Raw genomic sequence first — 26226 nt, forward strand, 5'->3', positions numbered from 1 at the left:
TTGCGATGTTCAATACATTCGCACAAAAGCATTCACTGTGAAAGTTGATACATGTAGGGCCTTCATATATAGGCTATGAGCAGCACTTAGTTCAATCAGTTATTGTTTTCTTGCTCAAACTGCGAGCAACACCTGTCAAACTCAGACATTTCTCTCAAATCACAGGGATGTCGATTCTCATGGGACTAGTATTATCAGAGGACTTTGGAGTTTGCCAAAAAACTTCAGTTTCCATTTAACACATATAAACAGTAGGCTACATTTCCCTTGATATGCCGTAGACCTATTTGAAGTCCCATTTTGTGACAGTGGAATATGTATAGTGCCTCAGTCATCACAGTAACAGCCGACACTGCTATCATCCTCTTTTACCACTTTACCAAATATTTTCCAAACATGACTTTTCTGGCCCGCACATCACTGATGCTCACAACATTCAGTTGTTGGGTTACACCCACACCATTCCAACACAGAAAAGCTGCTTTTTAACATACAGTTTTTTGGAAGGAAAACCATTTCACTCATATTGTAAGTAATTATAGGTCCTATTTCATAAAAATCTGAAAAGACTGGGCAGTTACTTTAAAAAAGTAAATGTTTATGCAGATTACATTTTATTAGTTTTTATAAGAATCTTTAGAGGTGCCAATAATTTTCAACCATATCTTTAAAAAAAAGTATTAGTTGTCAAACAATCTCTTTCAAGGAGCAATTTGTATTAGTATAAAATAATATCCTCCCAAAAAAACAAATGCATACAATATACAATTAACTTAAATATAAATGCAACATGTAAAGTTTGGGTCTCATGTTTCATGAGCTGAAATAAAAGATCACAAATTATTTATCTCAATTTGTGCACAAGGCGTAGGCGTACATTTTCTTTTATTTAAATGACACCGAAAAACAATACAAAAATGAACGTAACGCTACATGCAGTGCAGAAAGCAACTGCACACAAAAAAGATCCCACAATCTAAAGGTGGAAAAAGGCTGCCAAAGTATGATCCCCAATCGGAGACGACGATAGACAGCTGCCTCTGATTGGGAACCCTACCCGGCAAACAAAGAAATAGAAAAACTAGAATGCCCACCCAAATCACACCCCAACCGAACCAAATAGAGAAATAAAAAGGCTCTCTAAGGTCAGGGCATGACAGAGATACCTTGACGAGATCCTGTGGCCCATTTTTCATGCCATTTATCCGCCACCATCAACTCATGTTTCAGTATGATGCACATCCCATGCTCACCATACTGTACATGTCACCCATTGAGCATATGTGTAATGCTCTGGATCGACGTGCACGACAGCATGTTCCAATTCCCAACAATATCCAGCAACTTCACACAGCTATTGAAGAGTAGTGGGACAACATTCCCCAAGCCACAGCCTGATCAACTCTAATAGAAGGAGATGTTGCGCTGCTTGAGGCACATGGTGGTCACACAAAGTATCTGTATACGCACTCATATGAAATCCATAGATTAGGGCATAATTAATTTATTTCAACTGACAGATTTCCTTATGAACTGTAATGCAGTAAAATCTTTGAAATTGTTGCATGTTGCGTTTATACTTTTGTTCAGTATCGCTCAGTATTTGCATTATTTATTTTATACAGTCTTTTTTGCTCATCTTTATTAAGGGTGACAATAACTGTCAGGCTATTGCTATTGGAAGGTGAATGCAACAACAACCTCAGATTGGCTGATGAAAGCTGAAATAATGGCCGGTGGGCGGATCTCCACAGATCATGTCCCTCTATCTTTTCACTTGACTTTATTTTCACTTTTCCCCTGGAAAAAGGAATTTAGCTCGTTTGAGTTTCTTGACTTCCTGTGAGGCTAGCCTCCATCTCTCCTCTCTTCAGAAAAAGAAGAGGAGAATAAAGTGATGCTTTGATCATGGGCTGCAAGGCAGGAGGCAATGGGCATGGCACGTAGCAGAGGGGGCGAGGCAGGGGGTCAACAAACTTATCTCTGTGTCGCTGCAACTGTTCTCTTCTTGCATTGCCAGGGAAGATGGAACCTGGAGATTACATAAACTGCAGCAGGACGGACAGGGGGCCTAGCTCCCAATTCACATTCTCTCACACATGCATACACTCACACTCGCACACACACAAATGTCCCCCACCACCCCCTTCCTTAGTCTTCACTAAACACTCTTCTGAGCGTGTTTGTTAAAAACATTTTTACATTTTTTTCACCTTTATTTAACCAGGTAAGCTAGTTGAGAACAAGTTCTCATTGACAACTGCGACCTGGCCAAGATAAAGCAAAGCAGTGTGACACAAACAACAACACAGTTACACATGGAATTAACAAGCGTACAGTCAATAACACAATAGAAAAAAATTAAGTCTATATCCAGTGTGTGCAAATGCCGTGAGGTTGGCAATAAATAGGCCATAGTAGCGAAGTAATTACAATTTAGCAGATTAACCCTGGAGCGATAAATGAGCAAATGATGATGTGCAAGTAGAGCTACTGGTGTGCAAAAGAGCAGATCCGGTGGGCTATTTACAGATGGATCCAGCATATAACCCCAGAAACCTGTTCTCTCTCTAGCGCTCTCACAATCACACTTCCTCTCTTCCTCTTTCCTCTCCAAGGGTTTGCTTGGAGCCCATGGTCCTAATGGAGTTCTTGGACTTATTGTAAGTATAAACTGTCTGTGCCTCTGTTTGCTTCTGTGTACACCATTTCTATGTTTGTTTTATTGGTTTGTGTGCACGGGTGTCAACATCCATTTCCACCCAACACTGGCTTTGAAGACCATATCTTCAAAGGCATGGAAAGCCGTTTAATGTACTGTAAGTCTTTTTAATTTGTTGGATATGTTCAGAATGACTTACTGCCTGGCCCATATTTTACCACTGGGCACACACTGGTTGAATCAACGTTGTTTCCACTTTGAATTGACATCTGTGCCCCGTGGGGTGGCTTTGTGCTGGCCACACGACACGACCCAAAGGCATCTCAGAAGCCCTGTGACAGAATGGCCTTCCCTTCCTTTATCCTGCCTGGGATCTATAAATGACACTCCAAACAGCACACAGAAATTGCCTCTGACTATAACGTTTCCCTAGTTTTCTCCCGCCCGCTTTGTTCCATGCAGCCCCCCTACTCTATCCTCAGCCACCAGCAGGCCTATCATTGGAAATGCTGTGGTCCTCTAATTACAGCTCTGCCCTTAGTCTCAGTCTGACTAGGCATTCACCTGATCCTGGTGGTAAACACAGCAGCCCTTTCCTCTGCCACCAAACCACATCTCTGTTTGCTTGTAAATATACAACTGCCATTTGTGATCCGACACCCCACCCCACCATTTGGGATCCAGTCTGTGACAGTTGCTGTGGCCCATTTGCTAGTGTTTGAATGCTCATAGATCAACATTATCTGCAGGCCTTCAATCTAGCACAGGATTCTTTCTAATAAGACTCCTTTGTTTCCTTTATAATGACCATCAAAGACTTGGATAATGTCTCCAATTTGAACAAACTTGAACACACACTGGAGAGAAGGAAAGTAATATTCTTCTCTTCTGGGACACCCAGTTCTGAATCCGAACTGAATGAAACTCAAAAAGCATGCATTCCCACGCAGCCACACACACACATACAGATCCAGCTAACGCCATGCTCTCAAAGGCATGAAAATGTAATTAAATTAATCTCCAACCCAATACACCCAATCTATGTCTTTGGTGCTTATACCTAGGAACGGAGGAACTAGCTGGAAGATATTCACTATCATAAGAGTAAAACTTGACAGTGTTTTGAATTGTGAAACACTTCCTGATTTCCTTCCTCAAGGGGTGCATTCCAGGTCACCAACATTGTACATTTTTGGGGGGGGTGATTCAACGTACAATTGTAAGGCAACCAGCTGTGATAGGATTGTGAGTTTTATATCATATAGCTGAACTAACATACATTCTCAAGTTGAGTTGTATATTCACTCAACTTTGAATTTTAGGTTGAGTGAACATTCAATTCATCTTGAGAATTTTTTTCAACATGATTTGCATATTCCCCAGTGTAAAATTAAAGTATTTATGACAATATATAACATATATCATATGGCCTTTGAGGGCCTAGTTACTGTACACCCTAAAGCAGTGGTCTAAAAGTTGCATTATGCTGGCTTGCAAAGTAATTTGTAATTCCTATTGGAATCCAGTCAGAGTGAGGATATCCAACAATTTGACATTTTTATTATCTCTAACCTACATTGAGAATAACTGCCAGGGTAATTTACAATTGTAATTTTACACAACAGGCTTGTTGAAATTAAGCTCAATTCGAGTAGAGTTTGTTGATTAAATTAACAATTGTAAGGCAACCAGCTGCAATGGGATTGTGACTTTTCTCAACATTTTGACATGTACTGTAGCAGAACAAGCATACAGTGTTGCCTTCCAAAGGCAAACATGAATTTGTAATTTTACTCAAAAAGCTTTTTCAAATTCAGCTCACTTCAAGCAGAGTTTGTTGAGTCAACACACTTTAACACATTAGCTCAAAGTCTTGTCCACTTAACTCGCATAATAACATTAGTTAAATTGGCTTTTTACAGACCAGATTATCAGGAGATTAATATGGCTTTGTGTCTCTCTCTTTCTGCCCTCAGGGTGACATGGGACCGAATGGGAAGATGGGCCTTCCAGGACCCAATGGACTGAAGGTGATCTCACACACACACACACACACACACACACACACACACACACACAGAGGGCCTTTGCACCTACCTTACTCCTTTATAACACCACTAGTGTAGTAGTATACTGTACATCTGGTAAAATATGAGCTTCTGCTCCCGTTAAAGTAGTGAGTTACTGTTGTCCTATCTATATATATGGAATAATACTGCCAATTAATTAGATGTCTCCGTGTGGAACTTTAACAAACAGTTTATAGCGGTCAGTGCAGTTGTTGACCAGTGCAGCTCCACAATAATATAGTGAATAATACTAAGTTACTGATTTATTGGGAAGGGACAGGCCAGACAGGAAAGGGGACAGTTTGATTGGTACTAATCTCTACATGTGTGTGTTTCTTGCAGGGGGTGTCCGGCAACCCAGGAGAACCAGGACTGAAAGGTGATAAGGTGATCTGAATATTCCCGTTATTGGCCTGTGATTGAGCAGCATGTGATGGATAATGTACCCCCCCCCCCACACACACACACAATTAAGTTGTCTTCTGTTTAGTGCCTAATGAACACAACCCTGGCCTAGTGTAAGTACAACTGAGACTTGCTGCCTTAGCTTAGCATGTAAGGTGATAAACTGATATTTTGGTAGTCACACATGCAAAATTGTTAAAACCGGCATTTTTACAGAAATGTTGATTAATCTCCATTGTCCTTGTAAAAATAAACTTAATAAAGTAGAATAAATGTAGGCCATTATACAGTAAGTCAAGGAATCCAACACTCCCCTCCTCCCTGTTCTCTTTTGTTCTTAATTTGGGCGGTTTGATCGCTGAATGATGATTGGCTGACAGCCAATATACCACGGGTATGACAAAACATGTATTTTTACTGCTCTAAGTATGTTAAGGCACCTCAGGTTTGTGATATATGGACAATATACCACTGCTAAGGGCAATCCGCATTGCATCGTGCCTAAGAACAGCCCTCTCGTGCCGTATTGCTTAAACATGCCCTGGTGAACTCATCTATTGAATTGAGTGTCAGAGACATATGTATGGATGTATGGATAGATCGATGTTACTACATCCATACATTTACTCATTTGCATCAGCACCACGTGGAACAGGTGTATTTTGTATATATTTGTGCTGACGTATGATGTGATGGGCAGGTTGGGGAGTAACGGATTACATGTAAGGGATTACAAAAAACGGTAACTGTAATCCGTTACGTTGCCAGCAAAATTATTGTAATCCTTTTACAGATACTTTGAAAAACTAGATTATTACTTTTAAATTCAAAATCTTTGACACGGCTCTGTTTTCTTAATGACATTCAAATCAACATTAAAATAAGGCGCAAATGTATGTTTGTTCCACTTGAGCGAGTCGACAGTGGTGTAGTCTACGGTGATACGGATATCACTTATTATTGATATCTACATAGGGCATTGATGTGAATCACACTGCTGCTCTCTCATTTAGCTATTTGCGCCTTAAGGAATGGGGTTGTTGTGGATGGCTGTTCACAAATCTGAATGTGTATTTGAACCCAATAATGGTTGAATTCAAGAGGTTTAAGCTACCTTTCAGTCATTGTTTTTGAAAGCAGTGGACAGCCAATGAAAAATGTGCTTTTGCAACAGTGGCATAGTGCAGATCCCAGCCTATGGAATAAAAGTGGGGCTTTTATTGCTCAATCTAATTCAAGCTAATACAAACATATATCCATAGGCCTAATGGACACATGCTCAATCTCGCACACTTTTGATCGACTTAAAGGAGAAATCTGTAGATTCTACATCCATTTTTTGGATTTAAAAATGATATACTGTGTATATACAGTACCAGTCAAACGTTTGGACACCAACTCATTTTTTTCTTTAATTTGACTATTTTCTACATTGTAGAATAATAGTGAGGACATCAAAACTATGAAATAAAACTATGAAATCACACAACATTCTGCAGCAATACGCCATCTCATCTGGTTTGCACTTAGTGGGACTATAATTTGTTCACCCAACACACCTCCAGGCTGTGTAAGGGCTATTTAACCAAGAAGCAGAGTGATGGAGTGCTGCATCAGATGGCTTGGCCTCCACAATCACCCGGCCTCAACCCAATTGAGATGGTTTGTTATGAGTTGGAACACAGAGTGAAGAAAAAGCAGCCAACAAATGCTCAGCATATATGGGTACACTTTCAAGACTGTTGGAAAAGCATTCCAGGTGAAGTTGTTTGAGAGAATGCCAAGTGTGTGCAAAGCTGTCATCAAGGCAAATGGTAGCTACTTTGAAGGATCTAAAATATATTTGGATTTGTTTAACACTTTTTTGATTACTACATGATTCCATATGTATTATTTCATAGTTTTGATGTCTTCACTATTATTCTACAATGTAGAAAATAGTACAAATAAAGAAAAACATTTGACTGGTACTGTACTGTATATCCATTGATTATTTAAGTATATAACTTTATGAGCTTCGTTCAACTGTCACACTCCAAGAGAACCCAAAATATAAGCTTGATTTTCTCAAATGTTTGTAAGCATTGTATATGTAAACAAACACTGAAAAGTCCTATTCTTGAAGATGCATTTGTTTACCTTTATTTAAGTAGGCAAATAAGTTAAGAGCAAATTCTTATTAACAATGATGGCCTATTCACCCCGGCCAAATTCTCCCCTAACCCGGACAACACTGGGCCAATTGTGCGCCGCCCTATGGGACTCCCAATCACAGTCGGTTATGACAGTCTTGGAACAAACCAGGGTCTGTAGTGACGCCTTAGACCACTGCGCCACTCAGAGGGATATAACATTCATTGAAATGACTGGAATTCTGATAGACTTTAGTTTTTAATGTAAATATATAATTTAATCATATTATTATATGGAGTACAAAGTGATGGGTTAGAAGAAGCCTACTTGACCAACCATAAATTGAAATGTAACATCCATATATGGCCAGCTAAGTAAACTTTAACATTTATCTATCCTGCAATAGATGTCGTTCAATTGGTAACATTTTTGTCTTCTTCTAATGCCTCTTAAGGGGAAAGTAATCTAAAAGTAACTGAATGTAATCAGAATTCATTACTGAGTGTGGTTTATCCAAAAGTTACGTTACTGATTACAATTTTGGACAGCTAACTACTAACTGTAACAGATTACATTTAGAAAGTAACCTACCCAACCCTAGTGAGCGGGTATAGTGAATGAATGCTAATCTTTGCAAAGTTATAATGAGTATTGTCTTGTAGTAAATTGAATGTGTGCAATAGAGCGCAGACATTTCACCTTTTGCTAATGGTGTTCTCTCTTTCCCCCTCCATTCTTTTACTTCCTCCAACCGCATTAGGGTGAAATTGGGCTTCATGGACAGCAGGGAATGATCGGGTTCCAAGGAGACAAGGTAGAACCCCAACCCCCCAGGTTAACCCTTTAATTTCCTCTCTGCTGACCTCCAACTGCCCAAGCAAATGTACACACTCACACAGAGCCTTGGCCTTGGAGATGTTAACCAAAGTCATGCATGTCTAACGGCTGGTGAAGTTCCCATCAATCTCATTGGATATAATGCTTTCAGTGTTGTTCTGTTGCTGCTGAGATTACTAAAATCATTGGGGTCTGTGTATCTAACAGGGTGTTCAGGGTACTCCAGGATTGCCAGGTACCAGAGGAAAACCAGGACTTCAGGTGAGTTCTCCTGCTATGAATTGCATTGGGATAAGGATTTTAGTTTGGCCATGCAAAATGCATCATCACCATTTTTGCTCTGTACTGAAAGTGCTCGAGCTTGAAAACTTGACTGGTGATATGCACCATTCCTTGTAGATGTTATTAACAGTGGGCTAATTAACAAAATAGAGATGCCATATCTTAATTTAAGCCAGTTTCACATGACGGTTTAGTAGACACTCTTGTCCAGTTGGACTTAGAGTAGTGAGAGCATACATTTTCATGCTTTCTCGTACTGGTCCTCCGTGTGAGTCCAACCCACAACCATGCTCCACCAACTGAGCAACTGCCACATTTGGCAGGAAAATAATCATGCAGCAACAGTAAATGTCAATTGTAACGTGGCTTTTAGTTGCTGGTCCAAAATTCCTCTAAGGCATATTGTATGATCTGTTTGTTGCGTTCATATATTTGGCAAGCGTGGTAAGGAGTACAGAAGCAGCTCATCCTAGAGCGATGTGTTCAATTTGTCCTGATGGTCACGCTGTGGGGCCAGTGTGTGTGTGTTTATGAGTAGTCTAGAGGAAAAAGAAACGCACACTTATTTAGGCGAGGTGCTGTCTAGCGGAGTGGAAAACTTAAAATAAAGAAGAGCCTCACACTCTATGAGCTCAGATGCAAAAATGTAATGTCCAACGTTTCGACAGGCAAGCTGTCTTCATCAGGGTAATGAGTAGTGTTTATGAGTAGTACCTGAAGATGTGCATCAGGTGTATTGATAGTGTTTCACGATTAAAACATTTCACAAACACAAATATGAATCTACAGTGCATTCGGAAAGTATTCAGACCCCTTCACTTTTTCCACATTTTGTTACGTTACAGCCTTACTCTAAAATGGATAAAATAAAATAAATCCTCAACAATCTACACACGATACTCCATAATGACAAAGCAAAAGCTATTTAAAAAAAATCTTTGCAAATGTATTAAAAATTTAAAAAACGACACCTTATTTACATAAGTATTCAGACCCATTGCTATGAGTATCTAAATTCAGCTCAGGTGCATCCTGTTTCCATTGATCATCCTTGAGCTGTTTCTACAACTTCATTGAGTCCACCCTTGGTAAATTCAATTTTTTGGACATGATTTGTAAAGGCACACACCTGTCTATATAAGGTCCAACAGTTGACAGTGCATGTCAGAACAAAGAAAAAGCCATGAGGTCGAAGGAATTGTCCGCAGAGGGGTTGGGTTAAATGCAGAAGAAACATTTCAGTTGAAGGCATTCAGTTTTACAACTGACTAGGTATCCCCCTTTCCCCTTAGTGCTCCGAGACATGATTGTATCGAGGCACAGGTCTGGGAAAGGGTACCAAAAATTTTCTGCAGCATTGAAGGTCCCCAAAAACGCAGTGGCCTCCATCATTCTTAAATGGAAGAAGTTTGGAACCATCAAGACTCTGACTAGAGCTGGCCGCCTGGCCAAACTGAGAAATCGGGGGAGAAGGGCCCTTCGAAGAAAAATCAAGAACCCAATGGTCACTCTGACAAAGCTTCAGAGTTCCTCTGTGGAGATGGGAGAACCTTGCAGAAGGACAACCATCTCTGCAGCACTCCACCAATCAGGCATTTTTTGTAGACTGGCCAGACCGAAGCCACTCCTCAGTAAAAGGCACATGACAGCCTGCTTGGAGTTTGCTAAAAAGCACATAAAGGACTCTCAGACCATGAGAACAAGATTCTAAGATCTGATGCCAAGCGTCACGTCTGGAGGAAACCAGGCACCGCTCATCACCTGGCCAATAACATCCCTACGGTGAAGCATTGTGGTCGCAGCATCATGTTGTGGGTGTGTTCTTCAGCGGCAGGGAGTAGGAGACCAGTCAGGGGAAAGGTGAACAAAGCAAAATATAGAGATCCTTGATGAAAACCTGCTCCAGAGTGCTCAGGACTTCAGACTGGGGCAAAGGTTCACCTTCCTACAGGACAATGACCATAATCACACAGCCAAGACAACACATGATTGGCTTAGGGACAAGCCTCTGAATATCTTTGAGTGGCCCAGCCAGAGCCCGGACTTGAACCCGTTCAAACATCTCTGGTGAGACCTGAAAATAGCTGTGCAGCGACGCTCCCCATCCAACCTGTTAGAACTTGAGAGGATCTGCAGAGAAGAAATGGTTGAAACTCCCCAAATACAGGTGTGCCAAGCTTGTAGCATCATAACATGAAGGCTCGAGAATGTAATTGCTGTCAAAGGTGCTTCAACAAAGTACTGAGTAAAGGGTTCCGAATGCTCATGTAAATGTGATATTTCCGGTTTTTATTTAATGAATTTGCAAAAAAATCAAAATACTTTTTTTTTTAAATCTGTTTTTAACATAAGGCGGTAATGTAACAAAATGTGGGAAAATGTTAAAGGGTCTGAATACTTTCTGAGTGTGAAACATTTCATTGTCAAACACTATCAATATGCCTGATACACCTCTTCAGGTACTACTAACACTTTTGCCATCTTATAGCAACTACTCAAATCACTTCAACAGTTACCAACAATGAGTAACAGTACCTAGCTTGAACCCCGTCAACACTGCTTGCATGTTTAATGATTATAATTATTCCTTTTGTTCCGTAAGGCAACATTAAAAGGCAAATTCCTGGTGAGGCCTAGGAGGGTGGGGCCATGACACGATGACGCTATAACAAGCACATGTTGCTATCTCTATATGTTTATATCCATTGATCTGTTTGACTTCGAATGATGATATTTGGCACACATGCTAAGGGCTATGAGTCTAGCTAATCTGTAAAGTATGGTTAAGTTTAGCCGTACGGGGGGGCTGTTGGAGGCTGTTGGACAGGAACAATCATTAATGCATGCACATTGGCTTATTGTGGGCATATTGTTTGAGCAAGAGGCTTGGAAAATATTTTTTGAATATGTGCATCCGTAGACGCCATGTACCAAATGTGGCACTGATCAGTCGAGCGGTTCTGGAGAAGAAGACATTTAAAGTAGTCTATATCATAAATAATTGTCTAAAATATTGTATGATCTGTTTAATTTTTTAGTTGTGATATTTGGCAAGCATGGTAAGGAGTACAGAAGTAGTGCATCCTTGGACAATATGTCAAATTTGTGCTGATGGTGGCACAGTGGGCCCACTGCTTGCAGCTTTCATTTTCCTTGCATTTCCCTTCTACTCCCAGGGCAGGCCAGGAGAGAGAGGGTCTGATGGACTACCTGGCCTTCCAGGAACAGAGGTAACCACTTACAGTACACATGCACAAATGCATGTACACACACACACACACACACACACACACACACACACACACACACACACACACACACACACACACACACACACACACACACACACACACACACACACACACACAACAACAACATAAATATGTTCCCTTTTCTCTCTAAATCACAGGGTTTCCCTGGAGACATGGGGCCTCCTGGAGAGAATGGCTTAGAAGGCCCAAATGTGAGTAAATAACTTTTGTTATTTTTGGGATCTGTTGAATGTTGGTATGACCCACATGAAAAAATACTAATGCATACTATGGTATACATACTGTAGTATTACTGTATTTATATACTATAATATTTACTTTAGTGTTTTTGCAGACTTTACTGAAGCCTAGTATTGTTTTTGCAAACATTTTGCAGACAGTTTACTAAAGTACAAATACTGCAGTATTACCATAGTTAAAAAACAGTAATAGTATTTCAGTCATAACTGTAGTCTTTACTATTGTGTTTTATTATATTTGACATAGAAGTGGGGGCTTCCACAAATACTAAAAGAGCAAACTTTCCATAACCTGTTAGTCGGTAGGACTGCAGTCTGAACAGCTTGTTCAGCGCTTCTGCTCTTTTCTGTAACCTGTATGGAACACAATATATGTTATATATACATACATATATATATGTATGTATGTATGTATGTATGTATGTATGTATGTATGTATGTATGTATGTATATGTATATATGTACTCAAGGTTGGGTAGGTTACTTTCTAAATGTAATTCATTACAGTTAGTAGTTACCTGTCCACAATTGTAATCAGTAAGGTAACTTTTGAATTACCCAAACTCAATAACATAATCTGATTACATTCAAAAACTTTTAGATTACTTTCCCATTAAGAGGCATTAGAAGACAACAATTTGTGTTACCAATTGAACAACATCTATTGCAGATTAAATCATTGTTAAAGTTTACCTAGCTGGCCATTTATGGATGTTACATTTTACTTTATGGGTTGTTTATGTATGCTTCTTCTAACCCATTGCTTTCTACTTCATATAATAATATGTTTAAATTATATCTTTATATATGTAATTTATAAATCCAAAAATGGATGTAGAAACTCCAGATTACTCCTGGAGATCAAAAGTCTGCAAGTTGGAGCATGTGTCCATTAGGCCTATGGATATATTTTTTTTTTCAGCATGAATTAGATTGAGCAATAAAAGCCCCACTTTTATTCCATAGGCTTGGATCTGCACTATGCAGCTGTTGCAAGAGTGCATTTTCACTGGCTGTCCACTAGTTTCAAAAGAATGATTGATAGGCAGCTTAAACTTCTTGAAACCCTTATTGGGTTCAAATACACATTTAGACTTGTGAACAGCCATCCATAACAACCACAATCCATAAGGCACAAATAGCTAAATGAGAGAGCAGCAGTGTGATTCACATCAATGCGCTATGTAGATATCAATAATAAGTCATTTCCTTATCGCCATAGATGTTTGATACTCTTTGGATGCCGACAGCAGTCACACCATTGGAAGACATATTCCTAACTGCTCATAGCGTGGAACTGAGAAAAATGACTTTTATTTACTTTGGTTTCACAGTAACTTTATGCAGTTACTGCTAACATGACCCCGATTTTCTCCAAAACACAATACAATAGAGGCAGGATACTTGTCCATGTGATTAAGTATGTAATTATTGTAACTCATTTTCGACCTAAATAGCAGTTACTGCCTTTTTGCTTGGTAGAGCAATACAGTTATCTACAGTTTATTACAGAATTGCATTTTTTAGATGTACTTTTAACTGACTAAAACCAAATTGAAACGGTCTAGAAATTGTAATGGGCCTACATTTATACAATATACTGAATGTGTCCAGCTCGCTAATAATCACCGAAAGTAAAGCTAGATAGTCAGGAAGTATGGAAAATTCCAATAATGTTGGATATTTTACTTTTTATTTAACTAGGCAAGTCAGTTAAGAACAAATTATTATTTTCAATGACGGCCTAGGAACAGTGAGAACTGCCTTGTTCAGGGGCAGATTTTTACCTCATAAGCTCGGGGATTCAATCTTGCAACCTTTCGGTAACAAGTCCAACGCTCTAACCACTAGGCTACCTGCCGCCCCAGGATAGAGGATTATATTACGCAAATGTTTATGCCAAGGAAATGTAACACATTTTCAGTGCGGCCCGACGGACCTTGTTGAAGACCAAATGCGGCCCCCAGGGCGAAATTAGGTTGACACCCCTGTTCTATAGTAAGAACTACACGATCAACGTATAGTAAGAACAACACGATTGGATACTACAGTGTGTAGTATAGTATTCTACAGTATACTACAAAATACAATACTAAGTAGTAGTAGTCATGATCGAGGGATACTACAGTGTGGAGTATAGTATCTACAGTATGCTACAGAAATCTATAGAATTCTCGAGAAAGTACTGTAGTATTCTATAGTATTCTTTCATGGGGGGGGGGGACACAGTGGGTGATGAGCATGAAGAAAGTGCCTGCTTTTGGTTGTGATACTGCACATTCTGCCTTTGTAAAATGTTTTGTAATGTCCTGCAGGGAAAGCCAGGAGTGAGGGGGTTGCCTGGTCCTAGAGGGGTGCCCGGGCTAGAGGTATGATATGATACAGCAGCTTGTTTTATGTCAGGGGTGGGCAACCTCAGTCCATGAGTTCTGCTGTTCCAATGGTTTTTATTGCTCTCTGTGGTGCTCTCTGACCCTGTTGCTGATTGGCTTGGGTCATGTTCAGTAGTCACAAAACGCTGCAAGGACTGGAGTTGTGCACAACTGCTCCTGAAACAACCGTGAGGACAACCAGCTCCATATACATGTTGTGTCCTATTTATAATGCACTTCTTTTCACCAAGGACGTATGTCACAAGTAATGCACTATGTAGAGAATATTGTCCCATTTGGGTTGCAGCCACAGTGTTTCATTTTAATAAAAGATAAATGCTAATGCCATTATCACTGTTTTCAGGGAGATGAGGGCCCACTTGGACCACTGGGTCTGACAGGAGTGGAGGTGAGTGGTGATTGGATGAAGATGGGAAAGGGGAAGTGAAGATAGCAGGGATCATTGTGGCTGCCTGTTTTAATTTTAACTGAGCTTTTTATCTCAGCATAGCCCCTCTGGCTCCTGTAACTTACACTCACTTCTCACTACGCTATGGAATAAATATGTGCACGTGCCTTCAGAAAGTATTCAGACCCCTTGACTTTTTCCATATTTGTGACCCGTTTGAGGAAACTAGACATATGTCGCTGGTCACTACTTGACAGGAAAGCCGTTTGAACGTTAACTTTTATTTATATCTGAATGCGTTTTTTGGCAGAAATGCCTTCTCGAACATTTGAACTTTCATGTGCCAACCTCTTAGAGATCGGGCTACTTTTTTCAAAATTCTGTTAAAAATCGCGCAACATTTCAACGTCTTGCTACTCATGCCAGGAATATAGTATATGCATATGATTAGTATGTGTGCATAGAAAACACTCTGAAGTTTCTAGAACTGTTTCAACGGTGTCTGTGACTATAACAGAACGAGTTCCGTGGTCAAAATCGCAAGGAAACCTGATCACAAAATCAAAAGAAAAAATCCATCCGCCAGTCTCGGTATTGTCTATGGCTTGCCATAAATGATGGGACTGAGCTTGCAATTCCTACAGCTTCCACACGATGTCGCCAGTGTTGTGATTACAAGGGTCCTTTATCCTTGGTCAGATTAGTCAATGACACATCCTTTCTTCAGGTGCGCAGCTGGAAAAAATGTCCGTGAGGAAATGGACTTCGTTTTGAAAACTTCTAGCTATTGAATACAGATCGCTCCGTGATCAATTTGATCGTTTATTAACGTTTACTAATACCTAAAGTTGGATTACAGAAGTAGTTTGAAGTGTTTTGTCAAAGTTTATAGGCAACTTTTTTAATAAAAAAAAAAATAATGTTGCGTTTAAAAACAGTGTTTTTCCTGGATCTGACGGTCTTCATAAATGGACATTTTGGGTATACAAGGACCGATTTAATCGAAAAAAAGACCCAATTGTGATGTTTATGGGACATATAGGAGTGCCAACAAAGAAGCTCGTCAAAGGTAATGAATGTTTTATATTTTATTTCTGCGTTTTGTGTAGCGCCGGCTACGCTAATTCCTTTGTTTACGTCCCCTTCTGGTATTTCGGGGTGTTGCATGCTATCAGATAATAGCTTCTCATGCTTTCGCCGAAAAGCATTTTACAAATCTGACTCGTTGGCTAGATTCACAATGAGTGTAGCTTGAATTGAGTACCCTGCATGTGAGTTTTAATGAACGTTTGAGTTTTAACGAGTGCTATTAGCATTTGGCATAGCGCATTTGCATGTTTTGTTGGCAAGGTGGGGCGATTGTGTCTCGGGTGGGCCAGAGAGGTTAACAAAATTGTATGCCATCTGTAAGTATGAATAAAATTGTTAAATTACGAGCCTAGTTGGTTTAGCCACAGAAAAAGTCAGCAACCTTCCCACTAGCCATAATTGGCTGAGATAATAATTTGGCTGGACATGCTGAGAGATGAGTTTGGATTGGTCTGCCATATAGCACCCATCTGTCTATTTGAGCTGGTCAGTATGTGTAGGTAATCCTGTCTAACGCAGCTTTCTAAAAAATGTATCACGTAGTAAAACTGTATAAGTGTTCCTCTCCACTTTCTGAAGGTCCGAGTTTTGAAATCAGTGGAATTTTGAGTATGATAGCTAAGGAGATGGAGAAAACACCTGTTTTCAGATAACATCTTCAAACTAAAGGCAACCATGGCATTTGACAGGAGACGCATCCATCCATGATAGTCTAGCTAGCTACATTGTCAGATATTACACATTTCTAATTTCAACAGAAAGTTGTTTAATTTCAAGTTAGTGTACTGTTAGCTAGCTAGCTAACGTTACGTGTATGATCTTATTATTCGTATCTCAGAACCATTTGCTAGGCTAGCTATAGCCTAATGTTAGCTAGCTAACATTGAACCTGGTTGATTAGCTACCTGCAGATTCATGCAGGGTAGGAACATCATGGGATTATGGTACATTGTTTAATAGCTAGCTACATGTCTTAACAAAAGACAAAAGTAACCATTTCGGGTTCTTCATTAATACAGTCTTGCCATCTACTCTGATTTCTGAGCGCTCTTGCAAAAAGCATAATTAAATTGTTGCCAGCAGCACAGTTAGTCACCAACACTCTCGAAAACATGAAAACAGCCTAACCAGCTCTGCTAGGACAAGTAAAATGGTCAGAGTGGGGTGTTTTCTCATTTGTGTCTGGAAGTAGGTAGCACGCTAGCCAATGTTCGCCAGTTAGCTTTGGTGCTTGACTGCACTCATCGCCCAGATCGTCCAGCTTGCGCTCTGAACGCTCCAAGAGCGAAACGCTAAGTATTTACAAATGTACAATCTGACTACATAGTCGCAGTCACCAACACTCTGCATAACATAACAGCCTAACCAGCTCTTCTAGGGCGAGTAATGTTCAGTGAGCTGTTCTCTCATTTGTGTCTGGAAGTAGCTAGCAAGGTAGTTTGGGTGCTTGACTGCTGCTGTTAGAACAGAATGCTCAGATCAACCCTTAAAGAGATGGGTGGGGCTAAAGCTTAAGAGGGTGTGAAAATGCTGAATTGGGTGTAGACAAAGAAGTGTGCTCCAGTAGTAGTACCAAAATGTTCAAAGGCCATTTTCTCAAAAGGGAGTTTACAAGTTCATCTTTCAAAGCAGAATAACTTCTCCATTGTTCATCAACTGTGATGTATGATATCATATTTTCGTAGCTCTGAGTCTCTACTTTTATCCAATGTAAAAAAAACACCATTTCAATTTTGCTACATAAGACCGATTTGAGCCAGTTGGTCACAATTTGTTGCGTTACAGCATTATTCTAAAATTGATTAAATATAACATTTTCCTCATCAATCTACTCACAATACCCCATAATGACAAAGCGAAAACAGGTTTTTAGAATTTTTTGCAAATGTGTCGCATATAAAAAACAGAAACCTTATTGACATAATTATTCAGACCCTTTGCTATGATACTTGAAATTGAGGTCAGGTGCATCCTGTTACCATTGATCATGCTTGAAATGTTTCTACAACTTGATTGGAGTACACCTGTGGTAAAGTCAATTGATTGGACATGATTTGGAAAGGCACAACTGTCTATATAAGGTCCCACAGTTGACAGAGCATGTCAGAGAAAAAACTAAACCATGAGGTCGAAAGAATTGTCCATAGAGCTCCAAGACAAGATTGTGCCGAGGCACAGATCTGGGGAAGGGCACCAAAAAAAGTGTGCAGAATGGAAGGACCCCAAGAACACAGTGGCCTCCGTGATTCTTGAATGGAAGATGTTTAGAACCACCAAGAGTCTTCCTAGAGCTGGCCACCCGGCTAAACTGTGGGGTAGAAGGGCCTTGGTCAAGGAAGTGACTAAGAACCCGATGGTCACTCTCACAGAGTTCCTCTGTGGAGATGGGAGAACCTTCCAGAAACGTCTATGCATCATACAGTGGGGCAAAAAAGTATTTAGTCAGCCACCAATTGTGCAAGTTCTCACACTTAAAAAGATGAGAGGCCTGTAATTTTCATCATAGGTACACTTCAACTATGACAGTCAAAATGAGAGAAAAAAAATCCAGAAAATCACATTGATGAATTTATTTGCAAATTATGGTGGAAAATACGTATTTGGTCATAACAAAAGTTTATCTCAATACTTTGTTATATACCCTTTGTTGGCAATGACAGAGGTCAAACGTTTTCTGTAAGTCTTCACAAGGTTTTCACACACTTGCTGGTATTTTGGTCCATTCTTCCATGCAGATCTCCTCTAGAGCAGTGATGTTTTGGGGCTGTTGCTGGGCAACACGGACTTTCAACTCCCTCCAAAGATGTTCTATGGGGTTGAGATCTGGAGACTGGCTAGGCCACTCCAGGACCTTGAAATGCTTCTTACGAAGCCACTCCTTCGTTGCCCGGGCGGTGTGTTTGGGATCATTGTCATACTGAAAGACCCACCCACTTCATTTCAATGCCCTTGCTGAAGGAAGGAGGTTTTCACTCAAAATCTCACGATACATGGCCCCATTCATTCTTTCCTTTACACAGATCAGTCGTCCTGGTCCCTTTGCAGAAAAACAGCCCCAAAGCATGATGTTTCCACCCCCATGCTTCACAGTAGGTATGGTGTTATTTGGGTGGAACTCAGCATTCTTTGTCCTCTAAACACGACGAGTTGAGTCTTTACCAAAAAGTTATATTTTGGTTTCATCTGACCATATGACATACTCCCAATCTTCTTCTGGATCATCCAAATGCTCTCTAGCAAACTTCAGACGGGCCTGGACATGTACTGGCTTAAGCAGGGGGACACGTATGGCACTGCAGGATTTGAGTCCCTGGCGACATAGTTTGTTACTAATGGTAGGCTTTGTTACTTTGGTCCCAGCTCTCTGCAGGTCATTCACTAGGTCCTCCCGTGTGGTTTTGGGATTTTTGCTCACCGTTCTTGTCATCATTTTGACCCCACGGGGTCAGATCTTGCGTGGAGCCCCAGATCGAGGGAGATTATCAGTGGTCTTGTATGTCTTCCATTTCCTAAAAATTGCTCCCACAGTTGAATTCTTCAAACCAAGCTGCTTACCTATTGCAGATTCAGTCTTCCCAGCCTCCTGCAGGTCTACAATTTTGTTTATGGTGTCCTTTGACAGCTCTTTGGTCTTGGCCATAGTGGAGTGTGACTGTTTGAGGTTGTGGACATGTTTATACGGATAACAAGTTCAAACAGGTGCCATTAATACAGGTAACGAGTGGAGGACAGAGGAGCCTCTTAAAGAAGTTACAGGTCTGTGAGAGCCAGAAATCTTGCTTGTTTGTCGGTGATCAAATACTTATTTTCCACCATAATTTGCAAATAAATTCATTACAAATCCTACAATGTGATTTTCTGGATTTTTTTCTCTCATTTTGTCTGTCATAGTTGAAGTGTACCTATGATGAAAATTACAGGCCTCATCTTTTTAAGTGTGAGAACTTGCACAATTGGTGGCTGACTAAATACTGTTTTGCCCCACTCTATATCTTTCAACTATGCTGTGATGTTTGTGAGTTGAAGATAAATAATTTTACTAAGAGTTTTGGTATATTAGTAATTGACTGACCTGATTCCTCCAGATCTCCCAACAGTACTATTTCTAGGGTAAATTTTAGATCAATGTTATGCATTTTCAGCCATTCCTGAACCTGAGACCAAAAACAGGCTACATGAGGGCAATGACAAAATAAATGGTATATCATCTCTTTGTTATTAATGAAAGACTTGCCAACATAATCTAAGTAGAATAAGGAATTCCCCAGGGCAACTGTCTAGGCCCCTTACTTTTTTCAATCTGTACTAATGACATGCCACTGGCTTTGAGTAAAGCCAGTGTGTATATGTATGCGGATGACTGAACACTATACACGTCAGCTACTACAGCAACTGAAATGACTGCAACACTTAACCTCTCTGGCCCACCCGGGACGCAACTGCACCCCCTTCCAACAATAAATGCAAATGCGCTACGCCAAATGCTAATAGCACTCGTTAAAACTCAAACGTTCATTAAAATTCACATACAGGGTACTCAATTCAAGCTACACTCGTTGTGAATCTAGCCAATGAGCCAGATTTGTAAAATGCTTTTCGGCGAAAGCATGAGTAGCTATTATCTGATAGCAGGCAACACGCCGAAATACCAGAAGGGAACGTAAACAAAGGAATTAGCGTAGCCGGCGCTACACAAAACGCAGAAATAAAATATAAAACATTCATTACCTTTGACGAGAAACTTTGTTGGCACTCCTATATGTCCCATAAACATCACAATTGTTTTTTTTTTCTTCGATTAAATCGGTCCTTGTGTACCCAAAATGTCAATTTATGAACACCATCAGATCCAGTAAAAACACATTTTTTAAACGCAACGTTATTTTTTAAAATTACAAAAGTTGCCTATAAACTTTGAGAAAACACTTCAAACTACTTCTGTAATCCAACTTTAGGTATTACTAAACGTTAATAAACGATCAAATTGATCACGGAGCGATCTGTATTCAATAATCACGAGTTTGGGTAACGTAACTAACTTTTCCGGTTCCATTGTTTACATCTGTGGACTTGACAACTGGATGTGGCTATTACTCAGATGACCAAGTATTTCACAACACTGGCGACATCGTGTGGAAGCTGTAGGAACTGTATTCTCACTCTTAATTATTTTTCCTTCCAATAGACAATACATGGGCTAGCGGATTGATTTTTTTTAGTCTATTTAGTGACCAGGTTTTCTGGCGATTTTGACCACGGAACTCGTTCTGTTAGTCACAGACACCATTGAACCAGTTCTAGAAACTTCAGAGTGTTTTCTATGCACACATACTAATCATATGCATATACTATATTCCTGGCATGAGTAGCAGGACGTTGAAATGTTGCGCGATTTTTAACAGAATGTTGAAAAAAGTAGCCCGATCTCTAAGAGGATAAATCCTCTTGGGGATAGTGAGACGCTAGCGTCTCAAGTGGCCAATAGCCTCGGGAAATGCAGAGCTCCAAATTCAAATAAAACGCTTTCAAACTCAAACTTTCATTAAATCACACATGCAGGATACTCAATTAAAGCTACACTCATTGTGAATCCAGCCAGTTTGTCATATTTTAAAAATGCTTTTCGGCGAAAGCATGAGAAGCTGTTATCTGATAGCATGCAACCACCAGAACCAGTTGTAAACAAAATAACTAGCGTTGCAGGCGCTACTCAAAATGCTGAAATAAAACATGCATTACCTTTGACGGGCTTCTTTGTTGGCACTCCAATATGTCCCATAAACATCACAATTGGTCCTTTTTTTCCGATTAATTCCGTCCATGTATACCCAAAATGTCCATTTATGAAGCAGGTTTGATCCGGAAAAAAACAGCTTGCCAAAACACAACGTCATTACAAAACATTTCAAAAGTTGCCTATAAACTTTGCCAAAATATTTCAAACTACTTTTGTAATACAACTTTAGCTATTTTTAAACGTTAATAATCGATCAAATTGTAGACGGGGCAATCTGTATTCAATAGAGCAAGTAAACAAAACATGCACCTTTTTCCCTCTTGCGTAACTCTCAACAGTGTAACGTTGTTCCAGGATGGCCTCTTCTTCGCTGCACCAATGATAAACTTCAACCCAATTCCTAAGACTGGTGACATCCTGTGGAAGTCGTAGGAACTGTAAAGTGGTCGCTATCAAATATCCCTTGGCAAAGACAACTGATGGGAACGGTCAGAGACAAAAAATATATATAATTCTGAACAGTTTTTCCTCAGGGTTTTGCCTGCTACTTAAGTTCTGTTATAGTCACAGACATGATTGAACCAGTTTTAGAAACTTCAGTGTGTTGTCTATCCACACCTACTAATCATATGCATATAATATATTCCTGGCATGAGTAGCAGGAAGTTGAAATTGTGCACGCTATTTATCCAAAAGTGGAAATTCTGCCCCCTATCCTTAAGGTTAAAGAACACCCTCTGTTCGACAGATACTCTTTATCCACAATATAGCAGGGGGTGTATAGCCGTAACACATAAGTAGAGAAGTAGAGTAAAGGTAATCTATACCCACTCACATACTCAGTCCTACAGGCTAATTCACATTCAGCTGAAAAGCCTGTAGTTCTGAGAACAACTAAACACTGGCTTCATGTCAGCAGCTCTGCAGCATCTGCCCAGTTATGTATAACAGAGGAGCTGGCACATAGAACCAGGTCTGAGCTGTATAGACTGAGTTGAAACCGTGTGCAACTGACTTTGGACTCCAGTGGAACTGAGATCAGACAATATGATTAGGTGATTAGCTGAGTCAAGTGTGTTAGTGCTCGACTGAACCATACGTCTGCACACCTGTAGCTCTTAAAGGTTATGAACACCGCAGTGTAGGTTGACTGACCAGGTTACAGGTTTCTCATACTCAACGTAGCCTAACAGGTAAGAGCATTGGGCAAGTAACCGAAGGGCTGCTGGTTGGAATCACTGAGCCGGCAAGGCACATAAGTATAAGGTGGTGATAATTGCTATGTCCATTGCCTTGTTTTAAGATACACTCAAATTAATCAAATGTTCTTTATTATTAATGTGCACAGGTATAAACGGTACAGTGAATTTCAATATCAAGAATCAAATGCCAAATATGAAGTACAAAAAAACAAGTAGATAAAAAAGTACAATATAAAAAGTAATAAACTAGTTATGAGAAATGAACACAATAGAATATACAGCATGATAAAATGTGTGGAAGTAGTAAAGTGAGAAGTGACTTGGTATAACAGCTTAAATAAATAGTACTAATAAAAAGTAACTTCTTCAGGTACCTGTGATACAAATTGTACTTCTTTCTGAAACACAAGTAAACAATGAATTTGACGGTTTAATGTGGTCTAATTGTAGACATGACATGTTGCCATGTTTCCCTCTCAACCATTGTTCTTACAGTGCATGGTATCTTATTCCTTTCCATCTTTGTTCTCTCTCTTCTTGTCTATTAGGCCCCTTTTGTTTGTCAGTCTCTCTAGTCTCTCTTTCCCATCCTGTCTCTCTCTAAATCTCAGGGGAAGTGGTGTTTGTCTCGTCCTCTCCCTATGAGTGATCTCTGGCCAGGTGCCACAGTGCTTTGCGCATGTGCTTCACTCAACCATCTGTCTGCTTTCCTCAGTACTCTCTGGTTCACTTTCTCTCTCGAGCGACTGTGGTCAACCCAAGAGGAACGTGTTGTGACTTTACTTTCATTCATCTGATGACTGTTATTTATTTAATCAACTAACTATGTTTAATTGTTACCCGATTAAATTAATCATGTAACAATTAACTCATTAGGATTTGGCTTAACACAGAAGAGGTTGTTTTAAGAGTTAACATCTTTCGAATTAAACCCTAGAAGGTATATACAGTTGAAGTTGGAAGTTTACATACACCTTAGCCAAATACATTTAAACTCAGTTTTTCACAATTCCTGACATTTAATCCTAGTAAAATAGCTTGACTTTGTCCTTAAGCCATTTTGCCACAACTTTGGAACTATGCTTGGGGTCATTGAATATTTGGAAGACCCATTTGCGACCAATCTTTAACTTTCTGACTAATGTCTTGAGATGTTGCTTCAATATATCCACATAATTTTACTGCCTCATGATGCCATCTATTTTGTGAAGTGCACCAGTCCTCCTGCAGCAAAGCACCCCCACAACATGATGCTGCCACCCCTGTGCTTCACGGTTGGGATGGTGTTCTTTGGCTTGCAAGCCTCCCCCTTTTTCCTCCAAACATAATGATGGTCATTATGGCCAAACCATTTCTATTTTTGTTTCATCAGACCAGAGGACATTTCTCCAAAAAGTACGATATTTGTCCCCATGTGCAGTTGCAAACCGTAGTCTGGCTTTTTTATGGCAGTTTTGGAGCAGTGGTTTCTTCCTTGCAGAGCGGCCTTTCAGGTTATGTCGATATAGGACTTGTTTTACTGTGGATGTAGTTACTTTTGTACCTGTTTCCTCCAGCATCTTCACAAGGTCCTTTGCTGTAGTTCTGGAATTGATTTGCACTTTACGCACCAAAGTACTTCCATCTCCAGGAGACAGAACGCATCTCCATTCTGAGCGGTATGACGGCTGCGTAGTCCCATGGTGTTTATATTGGGTACTATTGTTTGTACAAATTAACATGGTACCTTCAGGTGTTTGGAAATTGCTCCCAAGGATGAACCAGACTTGTGGAGGTCTACAATTATTTTTTGAGGTCTTGTCTGATTTCTTTTGATTTTCCCATGATGTCAAGCAAAGAGGCACCGAGTTTGAAGGTAGGCATTGAAATACATCTCATAGGCTAATTGACATCATTTGAGCCAATCAGGAGCATCTAAAGCCATTACATCATTTTCTGGAGTTTTCCAAGCTGTTTAAAGGCACTGTCAACTTAGTGTATGTAGACTTCTGACCCACTTGAATTGTGATACAGTGAAATAATCTGTCTGTAAACAATTGTTGGAAAAATTACTTGTGTCATGCACAAAGTAGATGTCCTCACTGACTTGCCAAAACTATAGTTTATCAATACATTTGTGGAGTGGTTTAAAAATGGGTTTTAATGACTCCAACCTAAGTGTATGTAAACTTCCGATTTCAACTATCTATTACATTAATTAACAGTGGTCTTATTAATCATTATCTCTTATCATATCATAATTCCAAACAGTCGTAACCTCATGCATCTGCAAAAAAATCCAACCTTACTTATGATTCAGTACTACACAAACTGGTTCAATAATTTATTTACTAGCTAACTAAATGGGAAAACAGGATAACATACACACTTAATACTTGAGAAAACAGTCCCTAGCGGACTGTTTAAAAAATGGCAGCTTGTTACTCAGCAAATGAAGAGGGGTGGGGAAGAGAGGGAGAGAGAAAAAGGGACACTTATCGTCGATACATTTCAGAACTATTCTCACAGTAATCATATAGTTTGCACACTGGTTGTTGTCAACCATTGCTATGCTGATCTGACCTATTGCGATCCTCACAGGACAGTCATGACAATGTTTATATAAATATTTTACCAAGCCATACAAATTCTCATGTTACAATGAGAATCTGCTTTTACACTCAGCAAGTGAAATCACAGTTTGACTTGCGAAAGACTCATGAAAGGTGTCTAAAGACCCTCAATGGCATTCCATTATTATTACGCTGTAGGATTGTTAGGTGATTTAATGCCATTGAGGGTCTTTTAGAGTACTTGGGCACTAACTTTTCTGACCCTGAGTTACTGCTGTAAAACACTTACACTGTTCCGAAGCCCTGTGAATTACTCTCCCAAATGACACAAATTGTTGAACATCACTTACGGTTACTGAACACTTGTAGAATGTCTTGAACATTTCAACCAGTGCAGTTAGTCCCACAATGAGAGCAAGACCAGCAGACTGACTGCTGCTATGCAAGCACATAGACGGATCATGTCTTGAATCAGTTCTTACATAGATCCTTTGTGCTAATATATTTCTATAGTAGGCCTTGGAGCTCTACAGACAATTTCTTCGACCTCATGGCTTGTTTTTTGCTCTGACATGCACTGTCAACTGTGGGACCTTATATAGAACAGTGTACAGTGGTTCATCCTTTAAAGGTTGCAGTGTACTGCAGCACAGCTTGCGTGGTACTGCAGAATTCTATGGCACGTTTTTTAAGTGTGAACCACTGGTACCAGATGAGAAGCATTTGATATGCTTCAATAGTGGCTGTATTAGATAATTCAACACCTTTTTTTGTGAGAACATAGCATATGGGACTGATTTTAAGAAATGTTACTTAATTCATTTGCTTAATTTCTTCACCCTGCTATGCAGTGTCTTAGACCGTTGCACCACTCAGGCACTGTACAACATGGCTTGTCGGGAGTGGGCCACACAACTACAGTAAGAGCAAAATAATCCTAACAAAATAATAAAATCTTAGCGTAAC

The 26226-nt window shown here is 39.8% G+C and overlaps 1 protein-coding gene across 1 annotated transcript in view; it reads left to right on the forward strand.

The window, feature by feature from the left end:
• Positions 1 to 26226, forward strand: part of col27a1a (collagen, type XXVII, alpha 1a) — a 260653-nt gene that overhangs the window by 93698 nt on the left and 140729 nt on the right. The window contains exons 14-22 of the mRNA XM_064941974.1: positions 2619 to 2663; positions 4639 to 4692; positions 5074 to 5118; positions 8030 to 8083; positions 8314 to 8367; positions 11565 to 11618; positions 11798 to 11851; positions 14215 to 14268; positions 14636 to 14680. Coding sequence (XP_064798046.1) covers positions 2619 to 2663; positions 4639 to 4692; positions 5074 to 5118; positions 8030 to 8083; positions 8314 to 8367; positions 11565 to 11618; positions 11798 to 11851; positions 14215 to 14268; positions 14636 to 14680 — 459 coding nt within the window. The remainder of the gene's footprint in view (positions 1 to 2618; positions 2664 to 4638; positions 4693 to 5073; positions 5119 to 8029; positions 8084 to 8313; positions 8368 to 11564; positions 11619 to 11797; positions 11852 to 14214; positions 14269 to 14635; positions 14681 to 26226) is intronic.

The sequence above is a fragment of the Oncorhynchus masou genome, chromosome 28 (genome assembly GCF_036934945.1).
Source record: "Oncorhynchus masou masou isolate Uvic2021 chromosome 28, UVic_Omas_1.1, whole genome shotgun sequence".
Lineage (NCBI taxonomy): Eukaryota > Metazoa > Chordata > Actinopteri > Salmoniformes > Salmonidae > Oncorhynchus > Oncorhynchus masou.